The sequence below is a fragment of the Zea mays genome, chromosome 4, assembly GCF_902167145.1.
Source record: "Zea mays cultivar B73 chromosome 4, Zm-B73-REFERENCE-NAM-5.0, whole genome shotgun sequence".
NCBI lineage: Eukaryota > Viridiplantae > Streptophyta > Magnoliopsida > Poales > Poaceae > Zea > Zea mays.
In genome coordinates, this window is record NC_050099.1 from 232,167,033 (window position 1) to 232,179,880 (window position 12,848).

At 49.0% G+C, this 12,848-nt stretch overlaps 1 protein-coding gene across 1 annotated transcript; it reads right to left on the minus strand.

Annotated features, from left to right (window-relative positions):
• Positions 1–4,120: 4,120 nt before the first annotated feature.
• On the minus strand, positions 4,121–12,552 carry LOC100279943 (putative RING zinc finger domain superfamily protein). Its single transcript, NM_001152893.1, has 2 exons — positions 11,659–12,552; positions 4,121–4,668 (listed from the first exon to the last, which is right to left on the minus strand). The coding sequence occupies exons 1-2, from the start codon at positions 12,532–12,534 to the stop codon at positions 4,549–4,551; spliced, it is 996 nt and encodes a 331-aa protein (NP_001146365.1). The 5' UTR covers positions 12,535–12,552; the 3' UTR covers positions 4,121–4,548.
• Between the last annotated feature and the right edge of the window lie 296 nt (positions 12,553–12,848).

A 12,848-nucleotide genomic window follows, 5' to 3' on the forward strand; every position in this document is an offset into this window, starting at 1 on the left:
AGCACACATCCCTACGCAGTGGCACCGACGGCCTCACGCCCCTGCGCAACCGGCTCATATCCTTAGGTGATAAATTATAGCACAAGTGATCATTCTCGTAACCGGCTAACCCAAAGGCTCCAACAATATTGACCGTAGCTATATGTACACCACTAACAAGCAAGAAACAATAGAATGTTACCTCTCTATATCTATTTGTTTTATGTTTTTACTCTATCGGCTAATCATCAGTCATTCATCAATATCATATATGTTTGTATTAAATTACGAGTTTCCTCTTAATTAATATGTCTATCGCTCATGTTTCTGCCGTTTTCATCCAAGCAGCAAAAAAGTTAGGGCTCGTGGTCAAGTGTGTATCTTGTTGAGCATGAAAAGTTAGGGCTCGTGGCCATGACATGCGCCAGCCATCGGTGTGCCTAGTGCCGCAACCTGGGCGGCGGGCAAGGCCGCGTCGTGCCCTGCACCAGCCACCGGTGTGCCTAGTGCCGCAGCCTGGGCGGCGGCCAGATCAACGTCGTGCCCTGGTCCACCCCCATGCGCCGCACCGTGGAAGAACGCAACCATGGAGGGGCAGCAGGTAAGAATGTGGAGTTGGTGAAGGACAGCCTGTGCGCGCGGCTGTGTGCGATGGCCAGGCCGGCGGCATAGCCTTGGTCAGCCCCCAGCGCGCCGTGGGCGAGGGGCGCCCGTATGGACATGTGCCCACCAGATCCAGACCCGGCAACCATGGATCCATGGCTGCGACTATGAGGATCCACATCAGAACGAGCGCAGGGGTCCATGGCCGTCGACGCAAAGCTGCGTTGGAGAAGGAGCAGCGAGGTGAGTACGCGTCCTTGCGGCAAGGAAGGGCAAGCGCGGGCCTAACCTAAGGAAGGGCGAGCACGAGGAAGGGTGGTGAGCCTAACCTGAGGAAGAAGATGGTGGCGGTCTTCCCATGGGAGAGGGTACAGAGCCACAAATTAGGGGCTCCGACTCCTTGGGCAGTTTCGGCTCCTGCTCTCTGTTGAGAGCCGTTTCCGTGGACACGTTTGGGAGAGATCCGCCCGAGAGCTGGAGCTGGAGGTGTGGGGGAGCCATCCGAAACAGCCCCTTAGTTTGGTCGTATGGGAGGCATCTCCCGAGACGGGCTTTCGTATCCGCGTGAAACTGCTCGACTTCAAATCGGATGAGGTAAAGTGACGGTTAAAAAGGGAAACCTTCGGCAGTGATGAACCTTTGGTGGGGCGCAAATGAGATAGTTATAGGACATAGATGTCTTGGCATCCGGTAGGGAAGCACCTCACATCATACTCTATCAAGAAAATGTCATGCTCAAGTGTATATCTTGTAGAGCATCAAAAGTGACGGACGGTCCGGTCCTTAGGTCCGGACAGTCCGCGTGCCCCATGATTAGATTAACTCGGGTGATTATCCTTATCTCGTGTGTGGTTATCCATCTAATCACGTAGAAGTTGTTGGCTATCTACTAGGAACAGGTCCAGACCTCCTCCCTTATAAGTATAAAGGGGTACGGGCGATTGAAAAACCCCGAACACATTCCAATCAAACCTATCTACTTTATTTACCTTTCATGTCCTAGGAGTAGATGTAGCGTAGTTCTAGTTCTAGCCTTCCACATATCCACCTCCACCCCTATTCCACTCTGTGTCATCTAGATCTGTCCTGGGGTGGTCTGCCGACCCCAGGACAGCCCTATGATCTATACCCCTCCTGAGGGGCAAGATCTATTTCATCTATTTCAATCAAAATCTCTTCCTCGAATTGATCTCTTAATTTCTAGGCGACTCTACGTCGTCTAGGGACGCCTCGAGTGACTTGCTGACCCGGAGCACCCTAAGGTCTCTCCCCCAAGGGGCGAGATCTAGATCCTACGAGGAGAAGAAGACGACCCTGCGCCATCGCGAACCGTCCGGCTTAGAGCGCAGACCGTCTGGACAACACGCAGGAAAGTCGTCGCTCTTGTCACCAGGTCACGGACCGTCCAGCCTAGAGCCGCGGACCGTCCGCGCCCCCGCAGCATGCACCGCCAGGCAACCCAGCGACCCAGCGACCCGTCGCGGACCGCCGCGTCGTCCACCTCGCAGAGTCGAACCCAAGGTATTGCTCATCACGAGAAGGCCCTAGGGTTCATTGCTGTTTAGTTACAAATAGGTGGTGGCCATCATAGAAGTGGTGTCCCATCTTCAGGAAAACCATCTTAGGTCTTGACCCTCCATGGGCAAAACTTAGAGATCATCCCTAAAGTCCGAACTCACTACGAGGACGACCTAGGGATCTTTAGTGTTTGGTCCAAAAAGGTGCCAACACACTTTTTGGCGACACCGCTGGGGAAGAAAATCGGATCTATCAAATCCGATTCATTAGATTAGATCTATTAAATTAGACCTATCAGATCGATCGCAATGGCCAATCCTAAAGATCACAACAACGTTGTCCTAGACATTAACACAAGGCGGACTAACACGTCAGCCGATGAGGATGAGAAATTAGAAGACCACATAAAAAGGTTAGACGAGGAATTACAACAACAACAACAACAACAACAGGCTCAGATAAGCAAGGTGGCGGAAAAGTGGTACCTCTCGCACTTCAATGTAGATCACCACTAGAAGGTCATCAAGGAGAGGGAAGTAAAAGCCGATTAAACTGGCCCAAAAAGTGGTACAACCAAGATCGCCTGGCCATCCTCCTCTTTGGATGTCATAGTGCTTTCCAGTTTATTCATCGCTGATGTGTTGTCCTACTCAAGTGTGGGTTGGTACGACGATGAATCTGTATTACTGGTCCAATCTGTTTGCTTATGCGGGTTGGGCGACACCACAAGTTTTGCCAATTGGCATGTTGATCAGATAGACATGGCCGAAAAAGATGCAATCCAAAATGGCCTCTGTATATCAAATATTTATATTATATGATCACACGAGCCGATGACTTGCATCGAGCTAAGTTTTTACTTTGGGAACAAAATAACTCATGAGATCTATTGTTTCCGAAGTGCGCTGGTGCTTTTGGTTCGCCAAGCTCCACCAAAAGGCAAGGGGCATATGTTGAGCATCAAAAGTGGCGGACGGTCCGGCCCATGGGCCCGGACAGTCCGTGTGCCCCGTGATTAGATTAACTCGAGTGATTATCCTTATCTCGTGGGTGGTTATCTATCTAATCATGTGGGAATTGTTGGCTATCTCCTAGGAACAGGTCCAGACCTCCTCCCCTATAAATATAAAGGGGTACGGCCGATTGAGAACCCTCAAACACATTCCAATTGAACATATCTACTTTATTTACATTTCCTGCCCTAGGAGTAGATGTAGCGTAGTTCTAGTTGTAGCCTTCTGCATATCCACCTCCACCCTATTCGACTCTACGTCGTCTAGATCCATCCTGGGGTGGCCTGTCGACCCCAGGACGACCCTTTGATCTGTACCCCTCCTGAGGGGCAAGATCTACTTCGTCTAGTTCAATCAAGATCTCTTTTTAGAATTGATCTCTTAATGTTTAGGCGACTCTACGTCGTCTGGGGACAACCTGAGTAACATGCTGACCCAAAGCACCCTAAGGTCTCTCCCCCAAAGGGTGGGATTTAGGTCCTACAAGGAGAAGACCCTGTGCCATCGCGGACCGTCCGGCCTAGTGCACGGGCCGTCCGAACAGCACGCAGGAAAGGCGTTGCTCTTGTCGCCAGGTCACGGACCGTCCGGCCCTGAGCCGCCCCCGCAGCAAGCACCGCCAGGCAACCCGGTGACCCAACGACCCGTCGCGCCGTCCACCTCGCAGAGCCGAACCCAAGGTATTGCTCATCACGAGAAGACTCTATGGTTCGTTGTTGTTTAGTTCCAAATAGGTGGTGACCATCATAGAGGTGGTGTTTCATCTTCAGGATAACTATCTTATGTCTTGACCATCTGTGAGCAAAACCTAGGAATCATTCACAAGGTCCGAACTCACTACGAGGACGACCTAGGGATCTTTAGTGTTTGGTCAAAAAGGCGCCAACATATCTGTGGAACACTTGTTGTATGAACTCGTATTTTTATTTTTGATAAAGGCACTTGAAGAGCACAAACAAGACGGCGAGCTGCTTAGTGAAAAGATTGTGTAGACGGACGCCTATAATATAACAAGTGTTGGTAACACCTTGACTGATAATAAAGGCACTTGAGGAGCACAAACAAGACGGGGAAAGGCGTGAGCAGAGGCACCAAGGCCAGCACGCTCGAAAGCCTAGCGGGAATTCTCAAAGTCAGACTGCACGACACGATTGCTACTACTGTATCAAAGATAAGAGCTTCGGGTGCCCTGCAACAAACAAACACATTGGCAGTCTAGCACTGTACCTTTGGAGCTTTGCCCATCGCCAGGAACCAACAGGCACCATGGCCTGTCTGGGGGTAGGGATCTAGTGACTGGATCTGAATGCATTCATTGTGATCGTTCAAAACTTGGTCTCTTTTATCTGATGGCGAAAAATACCGGACTCTAGTTATCGCACCAATCATCGTTGTACAACACAGCTAAATTAGCAACGGTGTGTTTTGAGCTCTCCTACTCCTGCTGCTGCTGCTTCTTGTCCTGTGCCATCTTCTTGCGGATCTCCTGTGCAGCGTTGAAGATGCCCAGCGTCGGTTTGTTGCAGACGTAGCACTTCTTGTTCTTCGAGTGGTGCTGAAATTATTCAAGAAAAAATTTGTTAGAATTTGGTCTACCACAGAGAACATGATAAAATACCATATATGTACAAATATACAAGTCAATCTCATCTCAAGAACGCGCAACGATTTGAGATCGGAACTAGCATTCAACCAAAGCAAAAAAGAAATCATAATCGACAGCTAAATATTTCACATTACAGTTTGCAAAAGGGATCTGGAACTCTCGATAAAGAAAATCTTTCCGGAAGAGTCCAAACTCTCAACTCTAATCTGCACTACTACAATACGGAATTCTCAACCTGTGATTTTATATCCTTAATCTTCATTTCTACTCTAACCTCCAAAAATTGGGGTTCAACGAGGCTCGTGACTTGTTTTGTTCAGTAACATCAAAGGCATCTATGGTTTTTGGTTCATTTATCTTCTGCCAACAAGTTTTATTGACAGTTTGCCACACAACATGTAGTCCACTGAACTAGGCGGTTAAGAAATGGTTCCAGACTAAAAGCATGTAAATTCAAGATTTCCTAAATTATGCACAAAAAGGGTACCCCTGAAACAAGGGTACCCCTTACTACAGCATGAAGACGCGGTGCCCACGCGGCTATCTCTAGACGCGTGGTGAACAGCACCCGACCCCACCACGTGTACGGCTCCAGGGCCGCCATGTGGCCAGAGAAGACAATATCCTCCAAGGTATCAACAGTGGGTCCGGACCCCCATGGGAAAGTGCCGGACCCCTGCGTATACGGACCGGACCTCCGAGCAAGGTCCAGGACCTCCACGGGTACAAACCGGACCCCTGGGACGGGTCCCGAACCCCTTTGTGTGGGGTCCGGGCCACTCGCAGCAGGGTCCCGGGATTCCGAGACAAAGAATACACAGGCCTTAATCAAGGCCAGGAAGGGGTCCGGAGCTGACACATATCCGGACCATACCACGTACGATTCTACTCCCCGCTCAGGCGGAGCCCCGATGTTGCCACGTGGCACGCTGCCCGTGACGTGAGCCAGCCGGCGGAGCCTGACGTAAGGCCTCTGGGCCGCGCGGACTCTGCATTTATTGCGGATAAGGCGCGCCGCCTGTCCATTCCGCTGGCAGGTGATGTGCCGCCTCGGCATTTAATGAGCCCTGTCCATTCCACTGGCAGGCGATGTGCCGCCTCAGCATTTAATGTGCCCTGTCCGCTCCGCTGACGGGCGGCAACCAGGCCGTCTTGCAGGCGGCGTGCCTGTCCATTCCGTTGGCAGGCAGTACGCCCATGCTGCGGCGTACACTATGCTCATCATGACTCGCGCGTTACCGAGGAGGCAGCCGCGACATATCAATACTATATGGACTACGGACATTATGGCGCCGGAAGATGGCCCAGCCGTTACTGGCATGAGATACTTCTATAGTGTATTCCCACCGTTTTGCCCCTAGGCCCACGTGTCGGGACTCAGCACCCTTGTACGTGCCCCCCTTGAGCTATAAAAGGGAGGGCACACGACCGTTACAAGGCAGATCCAACTTAGACGCTCAAGCTCACTCAGACACTCAGACTCACAAGTTCATACAAGCTCTCAAACTCAATACAGCACACAGTGGAGTAGGGTATTACGCTCCGGCGGCCCGAATCACTCTAAACCTTTGTGTGTTCTTGTGTTCATCGTTCATCTAGCTAGCAGGCAAAACGCTTAGGCCCCTCCTTATCTTAGGATTTAGGGCGGGTGCGTTCCGCCACACGGTCGGAGAATTCCCTCTCCGACAATAAGGTTTGCAAATTACTTATCACAGTCCCACTCCATAGAGCTTTAAAATAACTCCGTTCTCTAAAAACTGAATCGCACTAAACCTGGCATGCCTATTCCACCATCATTGTACTTGGATGCCCTGGAAACTAAATTGACAATAACCTCAATACAAATTCTATAAGCAAATAGTTCTGCTCTCTAAAATAAATAAAAAACAAACAAATCCAAATTGTTTCGCATCACCAACAAAATACATACTATGGTACATCTCAATCTAATTACAATCCACAATGTATTTGTCACCCCCATAATGTACAACCCACCACCCCCTCTCGATGAAGATTTCTGCACTTAGCCTTCACAAGTTATATAAGATTCAAACCTTAATTATTTGTACTGTATGGTATCTTTTTTTCTTCAATTGGTGTGTAACTGCTCAATTGGCATTTATGAGTAAAAGACACAGCTGCATCTTAATAAACTTCCATGTGCTTTTTGTGCAGAATTGATATAAGACAAAAGGATGAGGAGGCAAGTTCTTAATGAGCAAAGGTTTTTCTACCCTAATGGTGAAAACAAAATTAAGTTTGAAGTTTCTGTAAATGTATACCTCCTTCAATGTTCATATATCTTATTCTGTTTGGTGGCTAATAATATCACTCAGGCATGATTCAAATATGTCTATTTTGAAGTGTTATTTGAGTCGGACTGCACTTCAGAGACACCAGATGGTTACAATTGGAGTTCCTATGAACATGTGATTTGTGGGTTTAACAGCAAATCTCAATCAGCAAGGCTATTCCTTTAATCCGATGATCAGAATGAGAGTAAAATGTGGCTTTATCATTCTGCAGAAATGCATAGGAAAGAGGCTTGGAGGCAGAGCACAGGTGGACAACCTTTAGGCTTTGTTCGTTTCGTCCCTAATCCATGGGGATTGAGGGGGATTTTGACTTGTAGGGGATTCAATCCCTCTCAATCCCCATGGGTTTGATAAAAACGAACAGGGCCTTAGATGGTAGCCATGATTGCCTATGCCTCTTCTGATTCAGATGGATGGATTTTACTTGTCAATTGACAGGTTAAGATTATTAGCAGTGGCTTCTTGCAAAGCTAATTGGATCTATCTTAAGGGAAAGGTGACCCAAAAGATCTCGAGACTTGCATTGTTGTCTAGTCCAGCCAGCCAGCCTTTGCTTGTAAACTATAAGTCATTCTACCCATCTGCAATGAAAAGAGGTTACATATGTAACCTTCCTTTCGAAAACAGATCACTGCTCCTTCCATACCCAAAACAGTGTATGAGGCATTATCCGAGACTAGGAAAAATTGCTTATCATGAGCAATGTTATCAAATCATGAAATCATCTAGTCGGCCTAGATTCTTGGGACCAACCAGGTGACTAATCAGAGTTGGCTGTCGACCAGCCTGTTTGGCCAGTTGGTCCTAGTCATCCATATAGACATCCTGTATATTCCAGAAATGATGTACTATATAGTATATACTACAAAGCAAGTAGCAAGAGTATAAAAGTGCTAGAATACAATATAAGTGAATTATCTAGCTCTTTCTATCAGCTTAAGCTTTTGGGTTTGACTGTTTGATGGCATGCAACTTAATATGGTATCAGAGCCAGAGATCTCAAGTTCGAAACCTGGTTACCGCAATTAAATAAAATAATTGTTCCTAACTCATATTCCACATCTGAGACCTGAGAGAGGCTTGGCGTGAGGGGAGTGTTGGAATATAATCTAGTAAATTGGCCACCACTTACTATCAGCAAGCTTTTGGGTTGAACTGACTGGTGCATGCATCTTAACATAGTATCAGAGCTAGAGGTCTCGAGTTCGAATCCTGGTTAATGCAATTAAATAAAATAATTGTTGCTCGATTTTATTCCATGTCTGAGAACTAAGAGATCATCGATGTGAGGGGAAGTGTTATAATATAATATAAGTGAATTGTCCACCTCTTTCTATCAGCTTAAACTGTTGAGAGAAGGTAGGCAATCCACTTATACACTTTAACAAAAAGTACTGGGGCACAGATTCTTGGGTATGCAAGTGCTAAGCAGAAAGCAGCAGCAGAGCATGAGGCAAGAACAACAGGAGCAGTAGAGCTAGAGCAGCAACAGCAGAGCTAGAATCAGTGGAGGAGCTCATTTTCAGGTTGGAAGAAGGAACCCGATGGACAGCGGTAGAATCTGGTACTGCTTGTGGCCTGTGGGACAGGATCCGGCCTCTGGCAATGGTTGCACCCAGCAGAGGCATGCAGGCACCAGGCAGCAACGGGAGCCAATGGAAATCAGTGGAAGGGATCAGGTTCTGGGCAGGGCAGGGATGTGAACCAGCCCACAAGCTTCGGTGGCAGGAGCAGCTGGAAAGCAAGTGAACCCATACAAGACAGTAATTGTGATTAATCAGACGACTTGATACCCCTGAACATGAGAACAACGAAGTTAAACTGCTTCTGGACTGATCACTGGACTCATGAAAATAATGAAGATCCACCACCTCCCGGAGTTCAAAAATGTGTCCCTTGAGTGCAGAAAGTGGAATCTCATGTAGGTTGGTCTAATAAAGGTGCTCCTCCGATGAAATAGGATTCCTACTTGTGTTCAGAAGGACCACAGTAAGAGAATCAGCAGAACAAAGAGATCCACATCTCTAGGCAATTTATACACTTTAACAAAAAGTACTGGGGCACAGATTCTTGTGTATGCAAGTGCTAAGCAGAAAGCAGCAGCAGAGCATGAGGCAAGAACAACAGGAGCAGTAGAGCTAGAGCAGCAACAGCAGAGCTAGAATCAGTGGAGGAGCTCATTTTCAGGTTGGAAGAAGGAACCCGATGGGCAGCGGTAGAATCTGGTACTGCTTGTGGCCTGTGGGACAGGATCCGGCCTCTGGCAATGGTTGCACCCAACAGAGGCATGCAGGCACCAGGCAGCAACGGGAGCCAATGGAAATCAGTGGAAGGGATCAGGTTCTGGGCAGGGCAGGGATGTGAACCAGCCCACAAGCTTCGGTGGCAGCAGCAGCTGGAAAGCAAGTGAACCCACACAAGACAGTAATTGTGATTAATCAGACGACTTGATACCCCTGAACATGAGAACAACGAAGTTAAACTGCTTCTGGACTGATCACTGGACCCATGAAAATAATGAAGATCCACCACCTCCCGGAGTTCAAAAATGTGTCCCTTGAGTGCAGAAAGTGGAATCTCATGTAGGTTGGTCTAATAAAGGTGCTCCTCTGAAATAGGATTCCTACTTGTGTTCAGAAGGACCACAGTAAGAGAATCAGCAGAACAAAGAGATCCACATCTCTAGGCAATTTATTTTTAAGTTGATAAAGCTGCTTACATTTCATTTACTAAGGGACATGTTTCTAGATTCGTGCTATCCTTGTTCTCTGGAATTAAAGAAGCAGAGTTTGTCATACAGACATGGTTTCAAAGGCGTCGCCTAGGCGTCGCCTAGGCGACGCCTAGGCGTCCAGGCGGCCAAAAAGTCTAGGCGTCCCCGTCGCCTAGCCAAGAGTCAGCAAGAGGGGAGGGGGAAGAAGCCTAGCAGAGACGACTTTGGGGAGCGGGATCGAGGGAGCGGCGGCGCAGAGAGTGCCGAGCTCGGGGGAGCGGCGGCGCAGGGAGTGCCGAGCTCGGGCGAGCGGCGGCGCAGAACTCGGGGGAGCGGCGGTGCAGAGCTCGGGGAAGCGCCGCCGCTGAGACTCAGGGGAGCGCCGCCGAGCTTGGGGGAGCAGGAGCAGCGATGCATGGTTGTGGACGAGCGGCGACAGTGAGATGGGAGCAACTCAGCAACCCTAACCGGAGGATATATGGGCTGCCTGCCTGCCTGGTGGGCTGGGCCATCTCCTTCTACCCCTTCCTTCTTTTTTTCTTTCTCCCTTTTTCTTTTTCTTCCTCATATATGTTGTTGTTCTGTCTTTTGTTTAATTGGTAAGGCGTCGCCTTGCTCGCCTTAGTAAGCGCCTAGGCGTCGCCTAGGCGTCCAGGCGATGGCCCAACGCCTTGTCTCGCCTTACCGCCTTAAGAACTATGCATACAGAGACTTCCATCTGCATGAAGTAATAGTCATGAAAAGTAGGGAGGGAAAAAATCCCATACAAAGGGCAATAATTCAATCTTATCAATTCCATTCCAATAGCAAACAAAACATGCAGTATATCTTGTTCTGCCACATAAACTGGCATAAAAGAGACATCACCCAGTATCACCGAGCTACATCAAGGCATTGGCATCAACGAGATTTCGTGGTATAGACATTGAAAGCAAAGAATGGTGTGATGGGATAGAAGACAGACAGTGCATCCAGCCAAACATTGGCACGTGGAACAGAAGCTGAGCAGCAGTCACTCCTGCGGCGGTGGCACAGCCTCAGCTGTTTATCTGGGTACAATGAACTGGTGGATAAGGCAACAGGGAAAGGATCGATGCTTTATTAGCTTCTTGCATCTATGGTTGCTTTTGCATGTCTGCTTGATGGACCTGCTAGAATGCTACCTACTGGGCCCATGTTGGTGGCAAGGGTCAGGCCCTGGACTACAATTCATAACGCAAAAGGCTCACTAGTGCATATAAGAAATAAAAAACAGACCCAGTGCAAGGGGCTCCCAAATGAGTGGGATTTGGGGAAGGAATAATCGAGGCAAGTCTTACCCCTGCATTTTTTGCAGAGAAACTGTGAACCCAGGACCTTTAGCTCAGTGGAAAGGCTTCTCACGATTGCACCAGCATCCTTCTAAATGTTCAGTAGTGCATATAAATGTTCACTAATTTGTAAATTCATATAACACTGGAATGGACTGGTACTGATGTTCTGTTCCAAGAGGAAAATCGGAATTACATCGAGAATAGAATTGACAAATATGGTTCCGAAAGTTCAATCTGGCAGGAGCGCAACTTGCTGGAATCATGTCGAGAAGTGTGAAGAAGCAAGGGTGCTATTTGGTGAAACACCCAGTACACCAAATAGCAATGATCAATCCATAGAGTGTGGTTTGATGATGAAGCAGATTATACATTATAAAAGATTTATCTTCATTGTCTTCTTGAAAGTTGCCTAAATTTGTAAAAGTAATTCATATACTCGTGCAATCCTTCCACCAAACCCGAACATCTCCTATTGACTATTGTCTCAAGTAAATTCAGTTTCAGTTCAACTAAATGTTCAGTCTCAAAAGGTTATTTTGTCCAGAATCATGGGGCTAGATCTTCTACAGATGGAAAGCATACAAGAAGTGATCCGTACCTTCAAAGCGCAATGTTCACAAAAGTAGTGCTTGCATTTGGTGACCACTGGATCAACGAATGGCTCCCGACAAATGAAGCAGGCAAAGGGCAGCGCCTCCTCCTCATCCTCGTCATCTGCTGCCTCATCATCACTCTCACCACCACCACCCATGGCAATTCGTCGCTTGCGGGCCTTCTCAGCCTCCTCATATTCCTTCTCGAGCTGCCACCCGGATTTGTAATCCCCTCGGTCGTGCATGAATTTGCAGGAATCGCCGTAACCACAGTACCCCGTCTCCTTGTAGTCCTTGCAGATGTCGGGCTGGTAGTCAAACCGCTGGGAGAGGCGAATGTGCGCGGACGCCCGGAGCGGACCATGCGAACCGCCGGCCTTCTCGCTAGATACCGTGTGCTCCCGTCGGAACCCAGCCTTGTAGTCCGTGTAGCCGTGGATCCCCTTGTACACCTCTCCAGCGGTGGAGGCGGAGGCGGAAGCAGCAACAGCGGAGGGGTTCTTCTTGAGGGACTCCTCGGCCTGCTTGAGCTGTCTCTCGCGGATGGAGCGCGCGTCGCGGTCAAACTCCGTCTCCGTCTCGAGCGTGGCAGTTGCGCGGGTGTCCGTGGACTGGATCGTCCGGGACGATTCGTACTGGAACCGCGGCGCCTCGGAGGAAGCACCTGCGGTGGAGAAAACGAGCTTGCCAGCGGTTGAGGACGGTGGCCCCTTCTTGGAGCGCGCGGCGGCGAGGGCGCCGCCGCCGCCGTCGTCGTCGTCATCAGACCCCGCGGGCGCGGCGGGGCGCTTCCGGATGTTCTTGGGTGGTTTCCTCACGAAACTGCACACCGGCGCCGATGCATTGCCGCCGCCCGGCCCGCAGTTGCCGCCGTCGGCCATCGATTTGGTAGGGTTTGGATCGAACCAGCAGGAGGGATTGGCTCCGTAGTCGGTGTCAGAGTCTGGTTCCAACCTATATCTACCCTCAAATCACAAATCCGTAAATTTGCTATTTTGCCACTCTCAAATTTGGCTGCCTGTTATTATGTCATCCCGTGTTTATGACTGATGGGACCATCCGTGTCTATGATTTGTGGGTCCGATGGCATACTGGCGAAGCCCACAAATGATAGTGGCAAAATTGCCAATGGCTCGTCCACAAGGATGTTTGAATGCAAGAGCTAAGACTGTCTCCAGCAGCGTCCCTAAATTTC